Source organism: Chinchilla lanigera, unplaced genomic scaffold (genome assembly GCF_000276665.1).
Source record: "Chinchilla lanigera isolate Chin_1 unplaced genomic scaffold, ChiLan1.0 scaffold00018, whole genome shotgun sequence".
Lineage (NCBI taxonomy): Eukaryota > Metazoa > Chordata > Mammalia > Rodentia > Chinchillidae > Chinchilla > Chinchilla lanigera.
In genome coordinates this window covers 11,335,873-11,358,344 of record NW_004955419.1, presented here as the reverse complement: position 1 = coordinate 11,358,344, position 22,472 = coordinate 11,335,873, and the positions used below count along the sequence as shown (strand labels likewise).

Genomic DNA, 22,472 nt, shown 5'->3' with positions numbered 1-22,472 from the left:
TTCCTCATAGGGAATTTGTATCTGTACATGAAATATCTTGCCTCTTCTTTTTTCTCCCATCCTTCTCCCTTACCGTCAATCCTCTTCTCCTCCTTATGTACAAAAGTGTTGTTTCAATTTTTTCCTTCTATTCTCTTTTGCTTCCTTGTCCCTTCCATCTTTTCCTCCTTCTCCCTCCCTGGTTCCCCTTCCCATCTGAATATTTTCTTCTCATTTCCAATATCTATTATACATTTTGGACCTTATTTACACTTTCTGTTTCTTACATAAGAGAAACGATTTAAACATGTGTGTCAGATTTATTTCACTTAAGACTGTGGTCTCAAGGTGCATCCATTTAGGCAGAAATGTCTCTAGCTTATTCTTCTTTATGACAGAGTAGTACTCCATTGCGCACAAAAAAAAGACACATCTTTTTATCCATTCATTGATTGATGGGCATTTGGGCTATTTCCATAATTTAGCTATTGCAAACTATGCTGCTATAAACATGGGTGTGCATATGTCACTGTGGTATGATGCTTTTAATTCTTTGAGGAAGATACCAAGAAAGGGAATAGACAGATCAAATGGAACCTCTAACTTTGTTTTTCTGAGGAATTTCGATACTGATTTCAACAGTGATTGCACTAGTCTGCATTCCTACAAACAGTGGAGAAGGGTTCCTTTTCTCACACAGCCTCATTAGCATTTGTTACTGGTTGATTTCTTGATAATAGCCATTTTTTCTGGGATGAAATGGAATCTCACTGTTGTTTAAATTTGCATCTCTTGAGTGACCATTGATGTTGAACATTTTTTCATATATTTATTTGCCATTTATACTTCTTCATCTGAGCAGTATCTATTAATTTCAGATGCCCATCTTTGGATTGGGTCTAAATTTTAGAGATCTGATTTTGTTTTTTTTTTAGTTCTTTATATATTCTAGATATTAGTCCTTTGTCTGAGGAAGAGCTCGGAAAAACTTTTTCCCACTCTGTGGGTTGTCTCTTCACTTTGTTGGTGATTTCTTCTGCTGTATAAAAGCTTTTTAATAAGCTGAAATACCAACTGTTGACTCTTTGTGATATTTCCTACATGACCAAGATTTTGCTCATATAATCTTTGCCTACATGAGTGCCTTCAAGAGTTCTGTCTATTCTATCAGCCAGAAGATTTAGTGGGGGTTTTTTGATACCAGAAATTGAACTCAGGACCTTGGCCTTGCCAAGCAAAGTGCTGTGTTGCTGAGCTATATCCCTGGCCCATGTGTTTGTTTTAATACTCATCTCTTGGATCCATTTCAATTTTAGTTTAGTGCATGCTAAATGATATGGGTCTAGTTTTAATCATCAGCATGTAGAAAGCTAGTTTTTCCAACAGCACTTTTCCTCTTCCAGTGAAGGGTTTTAGCTCTATTGTCAAAGATAAGGGGGCTGAGTATGCTTGGAGTTGTTTCTGCTACTTTTAATCTGTTCCATTAATCTTTGGGTCTGTTTTTTGCCAGTACCGTGATGTTTTCATCACAGTAGCTTTGTAGTATAATTTAAAATCAGGAATTGTGATGCCTTGCCTTTGTTACCCAGAATTGCTTTTACTATTCTAGGTCTCTTCTGGTTCCAAATGAATTTTAGGATTGTGTTCTCTAATTCCGTGATATATGCTAGTGTCATGTTGATTGGTATTGCATTTAGTCTATTTGACAATTTTGGAAGTATGGCCATTTTCACTATATTGGTTTTTCCTACCCAAGAACAAGGGATGTCTTTCCATTTACTGATATCCTTTGTGATCTCATCTTTTGGAGTACTCTGGTTTTCAATGTAAAGGTATTTTAATTCTTTTATTAGATTGAGTCCTAGGTATTTCATTTTTTGGATGCTGTTGTGAAAGTTGTTGTTTTCCTAACTTCTCTCTCAATGAGTTTATTTGTTGTTATTATTATTGTTGTCTTTTTCAGATAGGGTTTTACTATATAGTTTATGCTGGCCTTGAACTCACTTTGTATTATACACTGGTCTTGAACTTGAGGTGATCCTCCTGCCTCAGCCTCCTGAGGGCTGGGATTACAGGTGTGTGCCATTATGTCTGATTCAGTGAGTTTATTTTTATATAAAAATGCTATTGATTTTTAAGGGCTATCATTTATCTATGTTTATATCTATACATATATACCATATAGATTTAGTCAAGTAAATTGGTAAATATATATATGTGTGTAAAATATAGATGATATATCACTTTTGTCAGTCATTGGCTATTGACTAATTTCCTCTTTACAAGGATCTTAAATAGTAGGCCATATCCTCTATAGTTTTCTATGTTTACACTTGAAAAACCAGAGAGACAAATCATATGGATAGTCAGCTCCAGGGCCAGGTGTAATCCCAGAGCTTATCTGACTTTAACATGTGCTTTGTCTTACGCAGTACCTGTGTTGTGAATTAACAGTTCTTACTCCTAAACCAAATGGTGACTGCAATCTTCCTTAAAGAAATAACGACACATTCACATGAACAAATGGTGAAAAAGACAGGATAGAAAGTTGGCTACAGTTGAAGCTACTCAGAAAAGGCATATAGAAGTTGGAAAATCCTCTTCCTAGGTGAAAGCAGAGAGTTGTGAGCCTCAGTGATTTAAGAAAGTCACAGCAATGGAAAGTGAAGTTAGGCACTGAAAATAGTATAAACAAGAGATCGACTATTTGGTCTGTACTACTGAGAAAAGGTTAAATATGATGGATTTCCCATATGTTAGTAGGATCTCCAGTAAAGGTAAGAAATACAGAGAAATGGGAGTAACTGAGAGAACCCTCTCCTCTGTCAGCTCTAGGTTCCTAAAGAGAGCTCAAAGCACCCTCAAAGCTGAGAAACTGCTGGCACTAGGATACGGTCTTATCAAGTCACTGCTTCATCTTCTTCACTTAACTAAGGCTCAGAGAGGGAATCAATTTGTTCTAGATTACACAGTGACCTCAAAGTAAATCCAAAGCAGGACTCTGTATAGATGCCATGGTAAGAAACAACTCAATATGGACTGTGATGCTTCTCCCAAATCTCACCTGCTTCTGTTCCACTGGGAAATTTTTATTCTGTTTTGTTTGTTTTCTTTGTTTACATTCCTTCTCTCACTCCTCTTATACTTGATCACACATTGCTCTGGTCTCTGCTTGCAGTACGGATCTACTTACCATATTTCCTCCCAGTAGCTATCTGTCTGGATACTAAAGGCACAAGCACAGTGTTTGGAAAATTCCTATTTTCCAAAGAAATCTGCAAGGAAAGTGGCGCTCTCCCTCCTATGTGCAGATTACAGAAACAAGTTCAGAGCAATAGTGCACTTGTCTTAGATATGGCAGAATGTAGGCTCTGAACCCAAATCTGTCAGCATCTGCCATCAGGGCTGTGTACTCTTCACAATACTGTCTTTCTCTGCTTTACCCAACAAATTTAATTGTTATTTTGAACTCTGGTAATTCTATACAAACTTCATCTAAAATCTCAGAACCCCAGCCACCCTCTGGCTTCCTTTGCCCCATGGAGATAAGCTTCTCTGGTCGACTGGACACATTGGCCTTAGAAACCTTGAGTTACCAGCATAGGAGCAACGGGTTGGTTGGGCACATCAGGGCATCCGGCACTGATAAGACCTCGCCACGGCTGGACAAACTCTCAGAGACGTAAGGCTTTGCGTAAGCATGAGATTAGAAGAATACATTATTAAAATATTTCTTTTCTTACAAGTATTAACGTAAAAGGGGGAGAAAAAGTTTCCAGGAGATTGATAAGACACTGTTGCCCTTTCTGTGCCTTGGTGTGAATACATGGTTATTACAGAAATTAAGTTAGTATTAATAAGAAACAATAACAAAGCAAGCTGCAAATATTAGCTGGAAGAAGCTATGACTTCAATCTGCTAATATATGAAACCATGGATGAGAGTGGAGACTAGAAAACAGGCAAGCAATCAAACAAACACAAACACATTTCGATCTGAGGGCTGGACCTGTAGATGCTGGATAGTGACCGTGTTTTTAGAGCGAAGGCAGGGGCAGAATACTGGTGATTAGGGACAAAGTAATCTTCATATGTACCTGTAATTTCAATTTCTTTTAAGGGGAAAAAGAGTTCATAAGCAAATGGGACAGAGTATTCACATGGATTAATCCTACATAGTGGCACATAGTGGCACATAATCCGACATAGTGGAATTATCATATGTGTTCTGTACTTTGTGCTTTTTATTTTAGTTTTCATGATTAAAACAAATAAACACATCCCTAACGTCTATCAATTTACATTTTGCAAAGCTTCTTACACAAATAGCCTTGAAAGTAAGACAAAGTACAGTTGATTGCCTACAGTTTGCATTCAAAGAATTTGATGTTTGCGGGGAGGGTAGCAAAGGGGATTTTCCATCAAGGACACATAGGGAGAGAGTGATAGAGCTGGCACTTAATCTGGCCGAGGGCTCCTACTGGTGTATTCACCTTGACTTTGAAGACAAAACTGTTCCCCTCTACAGAAAAACCTCTGTGAGGATTTTGTTGGTTCAAGGACTATGATGGCACCAAGGCACTTCCGATCTTGGCCATTTATGCACTTACGTTCGTATCGCTCCTCTGTCCAACAAAAAACCTTGACATCACGGTTTAGGAAACACCTCCTGAAGCCTGGGTGTGAGGCTGGGACTTGTAGGTGCTCTGCTTTGCAATTTACATCAGCCTATTCTCTCTGTGAGACTTCTCACCTAGTCCCCTTTGTATAGGTTTGATTGCTACACCTTACCAGGGATTTCCACAGTCATGAGACAGAGCCTTAAGTGTAAGATGAAGCAGTACAGTACAGAGGTTTTGCATCCAGTGCATTGGCATCTAAAAGCTCTGGATATGGGCTCTTCTGGGCTTCAGCTCTATAACCTTCCCTTTCCTTGTGTGTACAATGGGGTAATAAGACTGTTTGCAGTTTTGCACCCCTTACCTCTTGTCATCCTTACCTCTTCCTTTGAAAACAAATGCAGTACCTATATCTACTAAAACATTCATCCAACTCTCAATGTGGTTTGAGTGGGATTACTCATCTCACATGCCTCCTCCCACCCAAGCAGGGTAACGAAGTCCTTTCCCAATTTTATTGCCAAATTGCTTCCTACAGTTCTGCCTCATCTTGAATCTATTACAAGTATATTAGCCAGAGCAATCCCCTAAAAACCAAATCTGCCAAGGCCTACTGAGCAGATGGCTCAAGGCCCTTAACACCTTTCCTCTCAAGTTAAAATCCACACTCCCTACCTGCACCCAAAGTCCCTTTATGATTTGAGCCCTACTAACCTCTTTAGCCTCACCAGCCAAATTTGTTCACTGTACCATGATGATCTGAGTGTAGTTTTTTGTGTTTTGTTTTGTTTTGGTCTTTTTGAGACAAGGTCTCATTATGCAACTGAGGCTGGCGTCAAGCTTGCAACAATTCTCCTGCCTCAGCCTCCCAAGTGCTGGGATTTCAGGCGTGCCCCACCATGCCTGGCTCGAGTGTAGTTTTAAACTTGCCAGGGTGCTGAACTAATAACTTCGCACATAAGATTTCATCTCCCTGGAAAACCATTTTTCTTTCTCTCCCCACTTCCATCTTACTGATCTCAATCTTCCTTTAAAGTTCAATGAAACTGTCATGTCATTCTTTTTGGCCAGCTTTCCCCAGACAGAAAGGCATTCCCTTCTCTGGGTTTTTATATCACTGGCCACATTTTATTGGGAGTTTTGCAGAAGCAGGGACGATGTTTTGTTCAGTCTGGGTTTTGAGAAGGCAGTGCATTGCCATGCAGAGAAGTAGACACTCAAAACCTAATGGAATGAGCAAACATCAGAACTCGTAGGGAGGGTATCCCATTCGAGCATGCACTGGAGAATAAATGCACATTGGACAAATAGAGGAAGGCAGGAGGAGGTCACTCCTAGCTGCAAGAACACTTCCCTTTTCTCTCAAATTTTTCCCCCATAGCTCATGAACTATGTGATATTATAGAACCATTCCAACAATTTTAATTGGCTTGTAGAATAGTGGTTTGTGTGCCCATCTTGATTTTCCCTGAATAGGACTCTTTAAGGAAAACACTGTCTTTCGTTCCTTGATACGTCCTTCATGAGGGCTTAGAAGGAGGTAACAGTGAAGAGACCCAGAGCTTAAGCATGAGCTCTGAGGTCAAATACTGATTCTGTCACTTATTTCCTTAGTGACTTTGGTCAAGTAAAATGAAATCAGTGTCATCCTTTAGTCCCTTAGCTCCAATTCCTTTTATCCAGGAAAAAAAAAGCACCTGCTTCATATATTTAGTTATAAGTAGATACAGTCCTACATATACTCATTTATTTCTACAATAAATAATTGATCATAAAATATGTATTGTGTACCTTCTGTGCTTGTGTGAAATATAAATAAAAAGATAGCATTGTTACCCCATAAACTGTCATGACTAATAGAGAATATAAATTAACCTATGTGTGAGTATTGCAAAGTATGGCTATTATAGCAAAAGAAATGAATGAGTTACATAATTGAGATTACAGGACTGGGGATGCCATTCTGGGGAAGCAACATTTTGGCTGAGAACTGAAGGGGGAAGGAGGAGTGGATTTTAACAAAAGGAAGAAATCTATAGCTTGTGTCAAGGCCTTGAGGACAGATACGTGCTCTGGTGTCTGCTGGGGGAGTAAATGCTAATGTGGCTTCTGAACCAGTTAATGATTAGACACCTTGGTTCTGGAGCCAGTTTGTATGAATTCAGGTCTTGGCTTTCCTACTGTCTTGCAGCATGAATATCAGCCACATTCTTTTCTTCTCTGGGACCTCGATTTTGTCATTTGTAAAGTAGGGATAATTGCTGACCTTACAGAGAGGTCTGGGTGAATTAATTCAGGAAAGTGTTTCAAACGGTGTCTGCCATGCTGAAAATATGTTTTGAATAGTGGCAATTCATATCACTGATACTTTTATGTTCAACTTCACAGTATTTATTTACATGGACGCTATCATGAAAGACAATGGAAAGGTCTCACCTGAGGAAGACTCGTTTCAGGTTAAGAACTGGAGAATAATGGGAAATTAGGGAAGGTTGTCTACTAAACTGTAAGCAAATCAATGAGCTTTTATCTAAACAGTATGATCCTTGCTGCCAGAAGTGGTGCATTTCATGATGCCGGAGGTATTCCTGAGAATCTCTGGGGTATTCCCCTTGGCCTGCCACTGACTGTCTAGATTTGGACAAGGGTATTGAGATCCCTGGAAGAAAACTATGACACTAAGACAATATACGATTTTAAAAACCCACAAGATTAAAGCAAAAGCAAATTTAGAAAATCTCTGGGGGTTACTTTGATTTTTTTTTTTAAAGATGTTTTTGTGGATTTTATATCCATGGAGAAGCCAGCAAAATTGTTGTTTATTTACCCTGTAGTTTCTGAGTGTTTCTCTTGCTCCTGTGCTTCCCCTCCTGTTTGTGTTACTGGACACAGATATGATTCAGAAAGATCTATTTAATGGTGTTAGATTACTACACACATGGGGGGGGAGAGATTTCTGGGTACAGGCTTGGGATAAGGGTGAGAGGAGCTGGATGCAGCTGCAGAAGTCTGATATGCAGCTCACCCACCCACAACCTCTCCACAAGCAAGACAGCTCCCCGGCCTTCCTTGTTCATTTTAATCTGTGAATGTTTCCCAGAAAGAAACAGTAACTTCTCCTTTTTCTGGCAAGGGTGACTGATGAAACTCCCTGAAAATAGGGCCTCTGCCTCCCCTTCATACTGGCCTCACACATGCTAATGCAAATCAGTCCTGACCCAGCCAGGGGTCTGTGGGAAGGCTGCCAGGAGCTTTAGAACAAGCATGCAAAGAATGTTATTTCATTTCTGGCATCCTGGGGAAAGAGGGACAGAAAGAGGGAAGTTGGGCAGTGAAAGAGGTGGAGAGAGGGAGGGAGAGACAGAATTAATATAAATGTGTACGGCCATAAGAGAGAAGAAAATGGGAAGGATGGGTGGAAACTAACAGGAATAAAGGGCTTACTAGGTGGCAGAAATTGATAGATGGAATAGTTTTTTTAAATCTTACATGTGTATTTTGAAGTAGAATTTATTATTCTCAACTTTTGGGTGCAGAAAACTTGGCCTACAAGGTTGACAGTTTTTCAAAGATCATTCAGTGACCAAGTAGGAGAGTTAAGATTTGAACCAGATTCTGAAATGTCAGTCTTGACCTTTACCTGCTTACAGAGGCTGCCTTAACAAGTATCCCTTGATAAATTTCCAGAGAAAACTCAGAGTACAATAACCCCACAACCTGTGATTCCCATCCTCTGCTACTTTCTATTTCCCACCATTATTTTATTTCCATATTCGTTCTGTCTTACCAGAATTATTTCGATACACTCCTAGTCTCCCTACTTTTGGCCTGTCCTACCAAGTCTTCCTAAAACTGAAATGTGGCCCACTGTCTGCTACTCAGAACTCATCAATTCTCCCTGTCAACCTCATATACTGTATATTTCAAGGGTCCCAAGCTTCTTGCTGCTTTGCTATGTGTTCTTTTAACTTCCCACCAATTTACCTTTGTTTCAACTATTCCTTCTCCTATGATAAAATAACTTCTCCAGTTCTAAGTGTTCAAGGTTATCCATTTTTCCATTTCTAGCTGAAGGTACTTCCCCAAGGAGCAATGGCTGTTAAGAGATCACAACTCCCTTAGAACTACCATGCCTTCAGGATGAGGAAGATCACTTTCTAACCTGAGGATAAATAGCTGCTTGTAAGTTTTCCTCCTGCACTGGTCAAAACCCTTTCAGTATGTCATAAGACTTCAAATTCCAATCTGATCATTGCCCAATAGGGGACTGAAACAAAAAACATGGAAGTGTAGGCTCTTAAGTCAGATAACTGGTGCTTGATTCATAATTCTACCATTGAACAGGTAGGGGGGCATTTATAAACTTTCTGTTTTAAACTCCTTATTTAAAAAATAGAGTATTATAGCACAAGCCACCAAGGGCATCATATTGTTAAGGTCAAGGAGCTAGGAAACCTAAAGATCTTGGCACAATGTTGGCAGGTAGTAGATTTCAACAAGTTGTCCGTGATGACAGTGACTGGTAGGCAAGGGTCTCATCATGGCTATGTTCCTGGCTAATCGTTGCAACTGTTCATAGGAAAGACTGACTCCATCCTTTAACCTGTACTATCTATTACTGACCTTTTATGTTTTCTGAATTAAGTACCTACTAAGTGCTGGGCCATATGTCAGGTATTCAGAGATACTTTACAAGTTCCTGAAACCTATCCTACTCTTGGACCACCAGCAATCTTGTTTCTCTGTGATCACAAAACTGTAAAAGGGAGAGGGTCAAGAAAGTGAAGAAGGGGGACAATGGCGGGACGGCACCACTTATTGGTGAGATGTTTTGAGAAAATGACTCCAGATTGGCCACATCTCATGTTCATCTGACAATGCTTCAGAAGAGAGAAATGTGACAAACTCTATAGAGGACAGGACAATCAACAAACTGTGAATCCTGTTCATAGTGACCTCTACTGAAGATGTATTAAAGAAAAATCTTGTGTGTTCTTGGTATGTATTTGATATTATACTGGATGCCCTAGGCCTAGCCCTGCCTGTGTTAACTGTCCTATATTTGTTTCACAACAAAACCCTAATATAATAAATAGCAATATCTTCATTTTGTAGACAAAGAAATAGTGATCCAGGGAAAATAAGTATCTTGTATAGCCAGATAGGTTCTCAGATTTGAAGTGGCCCTTTGGTAGTATGACCCCAAATCCCCTGGTCTTCTCCTGTCAGATACCCCAAAGGATTAGGGTATATGGATGCTTGGATCTAGGACAAGGGTATAGCAGGCTGGTTATAGTAAAGTTCAATGCCCTGGTCCAGCTTAACTCTGTTACTGGCTCTCTGAGTGACCTAAGGCATGTTTCGTCCTCTCGCTGGGTTTCAAATTCTCCAATAAAGAGAAGTTTGTGCCAGTGATGTCTGTAGCCTTAAGCACTAATGTTCTGTGATTCAAATATAAAAGAGAATAGAGCTATTGGTAGATGGAGAAAGCTGTCCTTGCGGGAAAAAGAGAACACAGCAAAAAGAAAAGTGCCAGAAGTCTGGATTCTGTCTTGCCTCTGACTCTCTGCACATCATTAATGGTGATCCCCTGCAGTCCACTAACACCTTTCCAGGGATGACCTCAAGACTGCGCACAGCAACAGCCTCCTTCACAGATAGAGGTGGGAATGACGGGCGGGAAAGCACCCCTCAGTGTACTCTGATAAACCTACAGCCAAGATGATGGGAGCAGGGAAAAATCAGAGGGTGTGGCCTCTAACCTGCTCGTTCTGAGAGTCCCTGATGGTCTGAACAGGAAAGAATTCTTCACTAATCCTCTCACTGTTGTGGGGGAGAAAATTAAGTTTCGGAAAGACGAAGCTCTTGGCCCAAGTCCCCAGGTGGATGGTGAAAATATTTAGGCACAGAACCTGGGTGTAACTGCGACTTCCACCACAGAAACCTCTCCCTGTGCTGAACTGTGCCTTGTCCCTAATAAAGTAATACTGAGATAAAAAGGATAGTCACAGCCCCTAGTAAGAGCTGCTGTGTTAGTTCTGGCTCAGCCTTGATTATGAAGCCTGCTGATCTTCTGGTGTCTTGACTTCTTCATTTCCACACAGAGCAAATTAACATAGAGTATTCAAATAATTAACTGCAGGTTAATCTATGCCTACCAAGTTGGTTTATGCAGCTAATTTTAAATTGGTCACTACCATGTACTAATTAGGATGTTTCCATCTAAGTCTCTGGATTAGAAGATTTGTCACCATGAGGCCACCATTCTCACACAATAAGGAATAGCTGGAGCTAAGTATGTCCCGCTCTATGTCTCATTTACCATACTCCCCTCAGCTCTCTGTTATCAAGCACCTGGCCACACTGATCCGTTAACAATACTGCCAATTTCTTGTTTCAAAGTCCCGTTGAGAATTCACCTCACCTTTGTCAGCCTCCACTGCCCCAGCAGGGGGTTCTTACTGGCGCTAGATTTTTAGCCCACCAAAGGCCAGTGGTAGACTGTTCCCTGACAGATAGAACGTTTCTTGACCACTGTCCTGCTGTCTTGTGTCAGAGTGAACACATCTGTGGCTTTCAACTCCTGCATAGCCCTACAGAGTTTATCTTGGGCTTAGCTTCCTCTAGTTTTTTCATAACTATGAACAAATAGTCCAGCTCACTCAAATGTTACTCAGTGGCATCATTTCTCTCTTTGAGGTATTGTCTCTCCTCTAGGTATTGTCTACATTCATCTTTCCTTGCAAGTCACCGCTTCTCTGCCACCATGATGTTCCTTCGTACCATTCTCTCCCTTGAAGCTTTTCCATGCTCCTTATGGAGCCGCAGCATGACTGATGAGATTCTCTTCTGCTCTGCACACGGAACTCTCCTGCCTCCCCTTGTCCTCCACACTCTGGCTGTATTCCCTGTTGTACCGTGATACCTCTCTTCCAGCCCTCTTATAGTATATCTTCTTCCCGATATCCTCTTCACCCCTTGTTACTTTCTTAAGATCACCTTCAACAATAACCACAGACTTGGTGGCTTAAAACAGCTGAAATGCATCTTGTCAGAGTTCAGGAGGTGAGAGGTCTGAAATCGAGGTGTCAGCAGGGCCATGTTCCTTCTGAATGCTCTTGGGAAGAAGCCTTCCTTGCCTAGTCCAGGCCCTGATGGGCCCAGGTGTTCTCTGGCTTGGAGCAACATATGTGAAATCTCTGCTTTCATCCTCACATGTCTTCTTCTCCCTGCTGTCTTTCAGTGTCCTCTCCTCTTTTAGACTGACAACAGTCACTGGATTTGGAGGATTAACCTCATCTTTTATGCTCTTATCTTGAACCTTAAACAACCACATCTGCAAAGACCATCTCCAAATGAGATCATACTCTGAAGTTTATAGTATCCATGAACTTAGGGGAAAACATGACTCAGCCCACTCCAACTCCTCTTCCTTCCTTGGGAAGGTTTTGCAGAAGAGCATTTCTGGGCTTTTCCTTGGTATTCCCATGGCCTCTGGCTAGTCCCATCAGAGAATGAAATAAAGCATCATGCAGCAGCCCAGCCCTTTGTCTGTCTCACTACCATGGCTGTGGGTTTCATGAGCTCAAAAAGTTTTTATTGGTTGGCTAGTTGTGCATTCTGAGTCCTACCCTAGTGTGTCTACCTTGTAGATGACCAACAAATATGACCTTTTCTTGAGCATCCTACACTGTAGTTGGTTACGAAGAATAAGAATAGATCTTCCCACACGTTTCCAGAATTCAACTGAGAACATACTATTCCACTTTGGCCCAGGACATTCCTTACCCAGGGACAGACTTACAGAATTCTGAATGATGAGAGACTCACACTTCCCTTTCTACCTGCATATAATAGCCTCCTTGACTCTCAACTCAACCATGGTCAGAACTGTAAAAAAACAAATTACATCCCAGCCTCCTCAAAAGTCTTTTCTGACTTCTCATTGCCTGGAGAAGTCCGGGTCCTCGACTTGGCATCCAAGGCCCAGCTCTGCAGCAACTCCTCAGCTTCCATCCCCTCCACCCTCTAGGAGTTCACATGAGAAGCCTGTGCCCTTTCCCTCAGCAGCCATGGCTAGCTCCCCATTCCTGGATAAAATCCTGATGCAGTTTGAGGAAAGAAACAACCTCCCTGAGAGTCCCCAGCAGGTTTTAGGAGCCTCACTGTCGCTGAAAAACAGCATTATTTTTCCTCTACAAGTCTCTTTTGGCTTGAGATGCATGGCTGTATTTGCATCTGGCTTGAGGTCAGCTCTTCCCCCTCTCTGGGGCCTCAACTGTGCACTTTGGAGAGGTCAGTGTGACCTGCTGCTAGAGGGAATTGAGCTCCTAGGCTGCCCCTCTCATCCTCACTCCCTGACCATAGGACTGGGCACTACGGCCAAGGAAAGTGCAATTCCACCAGGGCTTGGGGACATCACAGACTCCCGGCCTCTGCTGACCTCTCAGACCCTTGGCCACATTCAGCTATCTGTTCATCCCAGAGCCTAATAATAAACACAAATCCTCGTACTTAGGCCGGTGTGAGGTGTGGGCTGCACAGGGAGGAGAACAGGGGGTGGGACACCCAGGAGGATAGAAGAGAAATCCTAGGGCTCTACAAGACAAGACACTGAAAAACAATAACTAAGAAATGAGAAAGTCGGAGACGCAGGCGCAGCAGCATCAAGTGCAAGAGCGCTACACACAGACATAAAAAGAGAGAAATAAAATGACTGGAAGTCACAGTGACACAGAGTACAAGGTAACATCTAAGGGGAGGGAGACAGAGAGAGACAGAGAGACAGAGACAGAGAGACAGAGAGAGAGAGAGAGAAACTAAAAATAAGACAAAAAACAAAGAAATAGATGCACAAAATGAGAAAGCAAAGAAGATGTTAAAAAAATGGGAAGAGGTACAGGGAGAAAGGAAGAAAGACAGACAAAAACAAGACAATGAGAAATAAGAGGAAGAAAGGAACAGTGAACAGAGAAAACAATAAAACACATGAAACAGTAACAAAAAGATTTCACAGTGGGAAACAAAAGATCAGAAAAGAGCAGGACGGGATCCCTGTGAGCACCACCTGAATCTTCTTTCCCTGATGTGTCCTGGACCCACTTTGTGTGGCAGCCTTAGCTTCTGTTGGTTCATAGGCTGTAGCCTAGGCCCTGGTCAGTGTGGAAGGCTTCCTTTCTGAACATCCCTTTTCTCAAAAGAGCTGGAAGTCCCCTCAGAACTTGGCCGAGTCATGTCTGGAACTTGGCTCAGGCTCCCCACAAAACAGTTTGGGTCACTGAAGCAAAGAGAAAGGAGAGTATCCAATCACAAGCAGAATGCAATTCTTTCATCTGGACTCAGACCTTTCTCTGCTTCCCAAATTGCCAGGGATTTGCTCTCTCTTCTTGCCTCCATCGCCACTTGAAATGCACAGTCTCCAAATTCTGAAAATTTGCTTTCAGGTGGCCCCCTTTAATCCCTTTTCTAGAAATGGAGACACTCCAAAGTGGAAATGATTTGCCCCAGGGTCCCACACACTTAAGGCTAGAGGCAAGATGACCATTGTATCTCTAGCTCCTATTATCTGGGTAAGCACTTTTGACAACAAGCCCTGGGGGTGGGGGGCAGTTCTCCTGATGACTTTCATGCTGTTTCCAGTAAATTCTGTGTTTGTTCTTAGAATCAGCAGAAGTAAAGAGGAGGGAGGAGGAATGTAAATAAAGAGAAACATGGAGATTTCACCTCATATATAATTGCATATCCATGGTGGTGGCCTTATTCTACTAAGGCTGTATCCAGGGACAGATGGTCCTGAGGATTGTGGGGAACCCAGAAATGCACTGTCCAAGGATCTATACCCCTGAGCTGTTGGGATGGGATCTTTGTTTGGGCCAGTAGCTTGGACCTCTCTGCACAAACAAAGGAGTCTGAAAACTATGGAAGCAGTTCAGCCGATGAGAGCTTCAGGCCACAAGCATTTCAAAAATAGCATTGAGCACCCATCCCTAGGTAGAGGCAGGTATCCTTCAGAAGAAGCAGGTTTCAAGTGTTTGCATGGCACCATGGGGAATGGACAATCGGATAAAACTAAGAATTTAAGGGAATCCATGTATTTTTTTGTGAGAGAATAGAAAATGTATTCTATATGTATTGTTTCCAATCCAGACCCCTGGCATTTCTACATAAACAATTCTTGACAAAAGCTAGCATGGTGATTTTGAGTTCAGGTACTGGATATAAGTTGGCTGGGTGTACATTGGGTGCACATCCGAGCCTCTTTCTAGCTTCGTGGCTGTGGCCAATTTACCTAATTTCTCTGTGCCTTAGTGACCTTTTCTGTTGGGTGACAGTAATAGTAATTGCCTTACAGAATTGTTTTGTGGCTTGATTAGATGGGACTAATAGAAGAAAAAAGGAAGGAAGGAAGGAAAGAAGGGAGAGAGAGAGGGAAGGAGGAAGGAGGAAGGAGAAAGAAGAAAGAAAGAAAGAAAGAAAGAAAGAAAGAAAGAAAGAAAGAAAGAAAGAAAGAAGAAAGAATGAAAGGAAGGAAGGAAGGAAAAGAAAAGAGAAGAAAAAGAAGGATAAAAAGAAAAAAGAAAGGAACCAAAGAAGGAGGGAGGGACATAGGAACCTCTAGACAAATGTATAAATATGATACTGGACCATACCCTGGTGCACAGTGGGTGCTTCTTGAATACTTGCTGAGAAAGGAAGTAGGAGAGGATGTTGTAAGTACTGAAAGGAAGAAAGTGTCTCCAGAATATCTGCATTGACTTAGAAATTTATTCAAATACTTCAATAAATAGTTACTGGATTCTTAACTGGTATCAGTCCCTGTACCAGGTATTAGGAATAGAAGATAAACAGTGGTGACAAACATCCTACTTTTATATTCTTTCAATAGAAAAATAAAACAAATAATAAACAGATTGTAAATCATTGGCACTTTAGTAAGCACGATAGTATTAGGTGTCTGTGCTTCAGGTAGGCCGAAAGGTGTGGACAGTAATGTGGTAAAGGAAAGCTTCTCTAAGAGGTGAGGTCTAATTGTGAACTTGAAGAGAAACAAGGAATCAGTCATGAGGAGAGGTAAAGGAAGAACTGCTGGGAATAATACAGGTAAAGAGCTTTTGGAAAGAAGACACAGATGCATTTTAGCAAATGTGCCTGGAACATGAAAGCTGAAACAGCCAGTAGGAGACACGATGACGTGACTTGCTCTTCCCATTGAAATGGTGTCAGTAAGGTCATCTCAGGTATGACTGCTTAGGAAAAATATATAATTACAAGTAGGCATAACCATGACTCCTCCTGCTGCCATCGGCTGAGCACTGACAATGGGCTAGGAAGTATATTGTTCATTATATGCCCAAGACCCAATTAAATGAGCCTTAGTATAATTCCATCTCACATATGAAAAACACAAAACAGAAAAGTAAAGAAACTTGCCCAAGGCCACATAGTGGGTAGATGTTTGAGCCAAAGTAACAACCCACCTCCGCAGGACTTCAAAGGCCTAATTTAAAAGCATATTATGTTGTGGTGGTGGGATGGGGGCTCTAGATATGAAAGACATACTGCTCCTTGGTAAATAGAGATTAACAGTGATAAGCCTTTACACATGTACAAAACCTTCTAAACAAGTCAACATATTTTCTCATCTACTATGTAGTTTAACCTTTACAACAACTTTGGGAGAGACAATCAATTATCTCCATTTCATAGATGAGAAAGATAAGACATAGAGTACCTTATTCTCAGGGGCTATAGGATATGCTCTGGATCTTCAGGAACCCCAGCCTGGTATATTTAACATCGCAAACAGTATTGTTCACAACCAGAAAGCCTTCTTGGGCTGGGGATGTAGCTCAATGTCACAGCACCTGCCTGGCAAGCATGAGTTCATGAGTTTGATTCTAGGTACAAAAATAAAACAGAGAAAGCTCTCTTCCACCCTATCCTTACCAGGTGTGTCTTACAACTCGATATACGCAGGTGGACAAGGACACTGACATCACCTTAGGGGGAAGTGTGTATTAGATGGGCATTAGAGTCAGCTACATCATGAACCTTGCCTATATTTCTTCTTTATATGTAACTTTGCGAAAAATGATTACACTCTTAAGCCTCAGTATTCCAGTTGGTGATATGGAAGATGATATGACCTTCTCCATAGGACAGTGGTAAAGATTAAATGAGAGGGCATGTTCTGTTAGTCAGAAATAGACTAATTGCTGGGATGCAACACAAAACACCCACAATTTAGAGAAGGAGAAGTTTAATTTAGCTCACAGTTTTAGAGAACTAAGTCCATGGTCCATTGGCTCTGAAGGAGAAATATGGCAGAAGAGCATGGACCCAAGGAAGCAGAGCAGAAAAGTCCCAGAGAGAAAGGGGCAAGGGACCAGATATATTACCCAAGGTCACCCCTCCATGACCCACCCAGACACTCCCAGAAGTGCCTTCCCCAAGTTCCCTGGTACTTCCAAGTCAATCAAGCTGACACACTGAAGATTAGCTACCACACACATGTACCTTACATGGGTCCTGGCACAAAGTGAATTTTCAACAAATTATTATTTCTAGTATTTTCCAGAAAGTACTGACGGTATTGAGGATGAGAACCTTGTTTTGGAGTCTGTATCCACACCTCAGCAAGCAACCTTGGAGCCCACTGAGTTTAAACTTTCTTTGCATGGATGAGAACATCAAGGCCAGAGAAGGAGGAGGAATTAGCCCACAGTATTAGTGAAGAAGATGAGAACTGCTGCCTGATTCCTGATCACAGGTCCTTTTTTCCCACAATGCTCACCTTTTCCTAGAGCCTGTAACCCTATCCATGACTGCTAAGAATTCTTTCTCCTAACACTCTGTTCCCACCATGGATGCTGGCACTTGACTGAAACACCCAGGTTCCCTTGGCATTCCTGTCATAGACCTGAAGCCAAGGAGGTGAGGATGGGCCTGAGGCAAGCCCTAAGAATCAGGCATAACTGCTGCTGGCACATTCACTTAGGGCCGTTTGGCAGCCATTCAAGATTAGAGGAGGGCAAGGCAGCCAAGACAAGACAGAGGCTAATTACCTTGAAGAACAGTTACAAGCAGGGTGTCTAGGGATCTAGTCGGGCAAGGACAGGGACCATAGATGCCCAGGCTGATCTCAGCCCTTGGGCCCAAGTGGAAACTCCCATGTGGGGTCACTGTTGGACTCCATCACCCCCCCAGAGAACAGGAGCTGGCTCCATGGTCAGACCTCTTCCTCTGCTATTCTTATTTGTTTTCATTCAAAGCAAAACAAATGAAACAAACAAGGAAATTCAATTTAAATAGGGAGAGGGTGGTGATGTTTCTGTTTTGTTACATGAGGGTGAGTTTAGGACAGAAAATAAGCCTTGACTTTCACTTCTCCAGTTGGTCTCTCCCTGTGGCGCTGTGTAAAATTACATGGATGGAGGGGTTGCAAAGGCAATTTGTCTGCCTGGGGTGGGGGCAGGAAGAAGGAATGGGGATGGGGGAGACTAGACAGAGCGAGGGACAGTGAGAGGGACAGTGCGAGACAGTCAAGCTAGGAAACAGTACTGAGAGATGGAGATGCACACAGAGAAACAGAAACTAAAAGAATGACAGATAGAAAGCAAAGAAAGAATATTAGGGAAAATGACAGACAGACAGGGATCCATATAGAAAGTACTTACTCAGACAGGGTTTAAAAGACAAAAGATATAGACAGGGGAGGAGATAGGCACAGAAGGTGCAGAACAAAAGTGAGAGAGGTAGAAAAGTTGGAAAGGCAGGAACCCAGAAGAGGATGAAGAGAGAAAGAATGATAATTAATCACACAGCAAAAATATGCATTCGCTGAACTCTTGAGCTGTGGGGGACAAAATGCATCCACTTTTTAAAGATGCTAAAATTGCAGAACAGGGAAAAGACATGAACACACCCCAAGGCCTCAGAGCAGAAGCGATGGTAGCATATTATAAATCCAGGATTTCTGGTAGAGACACTGGTCCTCTACTTTCTTGTCACCTGAATTCTTCTGGAAACCTGGATGGGGTTTGGGTGGTGGTGGTGATGGTTGGCATCTGACTGTTTAGCTAAAAGTCAGCTCTTTCCAAGCCTTCTCTCCTTTGGATCCATCCTCTAACTTTTATTCTTTTTCCAAAGGATTCTGGATGGTCATTTCTTTCAGAGAAAGAGGGAAGGCAACTTGCTTCATAGGAACCAGCTCCTCCAGGATTGTCCTTGGGAGGAAGAATTGCAGATCACCAGAGACTGAAGCAAGAAGAGTGAAATGGGAAGAGGAAAGTTGTGAACTCTTCCTGTAGGCTCCTATATGCCAGGCATTCTAGCAAACACTGTTCATGTAGTTTCTCAATGTAATCTTTAATATAGGCCTATGGGGTTGGGCCAGTTAACAACCTTCTAACCTTCTTTTTCAGAGAAGAAACTTTCCTATGGAGCAGTGAAAAAATGTCCTGCCTGGGTCAATTTATGAGGGTGTGTGATGGTGAATCTGAATTTATACCCAGCCCAACCTGTCCCCGATGCCTGTCCTCTTTCTGCTGCCTTGTGCACCCTATTTTTGACTAAAGGGAAAGAAAACAGAGTTTGGTTGGAAAGGAGCAAGCGGAACATGAGCAACCCCAAGAACTGACACTGGAACTATTTTAAAACTCAAGACTGCCTTGGTCAGACTTCACAGGAGGAGAGCCGCCAGTGGGAAGAGAGGTTGTTCCAAACAACACCCTGGCGCCTTGTCAGAGCAATCCAGCCATTAATAAAATCAATTTCAAAAGTAAATCAATAAAGCATAAAATAGTGTTCACAGACAGGGATGACAAATTCATGACAAGCACTTTTCTGGGATGGAGAATGAATGTTCCTTACTCCAAGTTGTGGGAAAGAAGAGTGGGGCCAGGCAGTGAGGAAATAGGGACAAGGGACAGTGTTCATCCCTTCTTTTTTTTTTAAGGGGACAGCTGATTTGTTAGCTGTCAGTGGTAATTGCTTTGAAGGGTTATAAAATATTTCATTGCTCTCTGCATAATGGGGCTGTATAGCCCACCTAACACCAACTCCCTATAGCTCCACCTACAGACAGGGTTACTCATGATTTAGTGAGTCGGAGCCACCCAGCAGACCTCTGACCTTTCCTGCTAGCTTCTGTCTCTCTCATTAGTTGGAGAATGGACGGGAGGCAGTTGAAATTAGTAATTACCAAGCAAAGGCAATAACAGCAACAGGGTTAGCAGTTAATTCTTACGCTCCTTCTGGGAGCTCATCACCAAGCAGAGATTTTGGCACACGATGTGATCGAGTTCCCAGGGAGCCTGAGAGCACTTTATTCACATTCTCACAGAGGAGGAATTTGAAGTTTAGGGAATGGAAGAGCTGATAAAGGGAGGGTAAGGATCTTAACACCGGAGTATTTGCCTGTGTCCTACTCCCTTAATCAGGGACTGAGGAGACAAAATCCAGCCATCAGGCAGTCTTCTGAAATGCCACTTTCTTCATATAATCATAGTTTTTAGAGTTAATGAAGATGTTATAGCTCTTAATCTAGTGACATGCTTGTATTGCATAGATGTAGCAACCCCAGAATTCACAGCATTGCTGTCTGTGCTTACTGATAAAGGGGCTGGAGAGTCCTGCTCTCACTGTTTGACTCATTTCTTTAACTCCAGCAGTGCATCCTATCTCTTCTGTGAGTTTCACCGATATCCCACTAGAAGACCTTTGACAGCCTAGTGTACTTTAAGGATTCCATTCTTAGACCACTTATTGCTCACAAGTGACTTAAGACAAATCTTGAACCCCTCTATCTCTGAAAGAGTCAGTAGCAGAGCTGGGGTCAGAAGGTCCAATCCCTAGCTTATGGTGATATTCTTGAGTTCGTGCCTTAATGTGTTATGTGTTATCAAGAAACCTGGATGTGTCAAGCATTCAGATGGTACAGTAATCCTCAGAAAAGTTATAGTAAGCAAGTGAAAGAAGGAAATAAAGTGTGTTTTAGAGGTGTGGTAGGTTCACAGATAGTGGAAGAGTTTATAATATTTATTAGACATATATTTGGAGATACTGCACTAGGGTTTTTCTTCTTTAATTCTCAGATAATTCTGTGAACTAGGCTTTATTATTTCGTTTTACAAAGGTTAAAACTGAGACCTATGTAAGTAAGGCAATTTATTTAAGGTCACATAACTAAAAATGTCAAATCCAGATTTGAATATAAAGTCTATGGCCTTTTATACCATGATTAGTTTATAAGTTATCTGAGGATAAGGTCTCTATCATAGTTGCATCCATTCCTGAAATCCTTAGTACAGTACCAAGACATAAGAAATCCACAAAAAGGAGGCTGGGGATTTAGCTCAGCGGCACAGCGCCTGCCTGGCAAGCGCAAGGTCATGAGTTCGATTCCTGGTACCAGAGAAAAAACAAAACAAACAAACAAACAAAAAAGAAATCCACAAAAAGTGCTTATTAAGTAGGTAAATAAGGCCTGAATGAGTAAATATGAATGTAAACAAAATAACTGATTCATTAATATATAAATGAAATGGGAGTATACAGAAGATAAATAGGGTGGACAGATGGATGGGTGGGTAAACTGAGAGAGGCAGAGATAAACAGAAGGTGAATGAGTGTTTGGGTAGATGAATAAAGGGATGAGAGAAAAATCACTGAGTGAGTAAATAAAATAGTAAATGAATGAGTTGAATAATTGGTAAATAAAATTAAATTTCTTAAGAACTGAAGCTTTCTACACTCATTGGAAGGTGGCCCATGATTTCATAATTACAGTACATGATGAAAGTTGGTCTGTAGTGCTGTTTTATAGCTTATAATGGCTACATCCCAAAGTAGCATACTCATCAGGGTGAGAAAAAAATGAAAAATAAATCTCTTTTCTATTTTCAGACTAACAAGTGAATCTCACAGTGACATCCTCTTGTATGTCCTGAAGTTTGAATGCAATGATTCCAATGTACTCTACAAAGGATCCATATCTTCTTTGTATTACAGTATATCAGTATTATGCATCTCACTGTGTATGTATACTGTATGTCAATATATACACATCTTAGTGTTGGGGGTGTGTGTGTACATGTTTCGTGTATATCAGATATACCAATCAAATATTTTTAAAAACAGACAGCATAGAAGACAGAACTGAGCAATTCACAGGGGTTCCCAGCTTTCTTAAGTTGTTCCACGATCTTAAGTAATCCACTTACTCTCTCTGAGCTGCAGATTTGTGATCAGTAGGAGGAATGCTCTTGAATTCTTAGCCTCCTTGGGTCCTTTCACACTAATCTTGTCTGATTCTGTGACTCACAGTGTCACACTTCCAAAGGGACCATTCTAAAATTCCACTCTCAAGATGTACATACTGGCTGACCAATAAAATACGGGGCTGGCCTGGAGAGATTAGCTCTTGCTTTCTTTCCCAAGTTTAAAATCATCCTATCTGCTTCATCCTCCCCCTATACCCATCGCATCTTACTTGTAGAGACCATCGGGCTCCAGGCACTTGAAGATGACCGAGTAGATACTGACTTCAGGGACCTCTCCATGGCTTCGACCAGCTGCTACGCAAGATGTGCCCAGACCAGAGAGTAAGTCATCAGCAAAACTCAGGAATTCTCCTGGAGGGAGACAAAGAAAGATGAGCTCCCCACTCAGGCCGCAGTGAGCTGATATCCATGTCCTATCCAAACCCATCAAATGTCCGGATATCATTATCCAGAGAATTAGTCGACTTAAAAAAGCACAAGATCTTAAAGTGATGCTGATTAGTATCTATTTCTGATGGATACTTGTTTAAATTTATGCCTGAAGAATAATTCAAAGCTAGGTAAAATGCTAATACCTACCTTCATAAGATTGT

General features: G+C 41.6%; 1 protein-coding gene across 3 annotated transcripts in view; it reads right to left on the bottom strand.

Moving 5' to 3' along the window:
* Astn2 (astrotactin 2) overlaps window positions 1-22,472 on the bottom strand; it is a 901,354-nt gene that overhangs the window by 29,209 nt on the left and 849,673 nt on the right. For all 3 annotated transcript variants that reach the window (XM_005382610.2, XM_013513261.1, XM_013513263.1), the window contains one exon: window positions 22,089-22,230. In XM_005382610.2, the coding sequence (XP_005382667.1) occupies window positions 22,089-22,230 (142 nt within the window). The remainder of the gene's footprint in view (window positions 1-22,088; window positions 22,231-22,472) is intronic.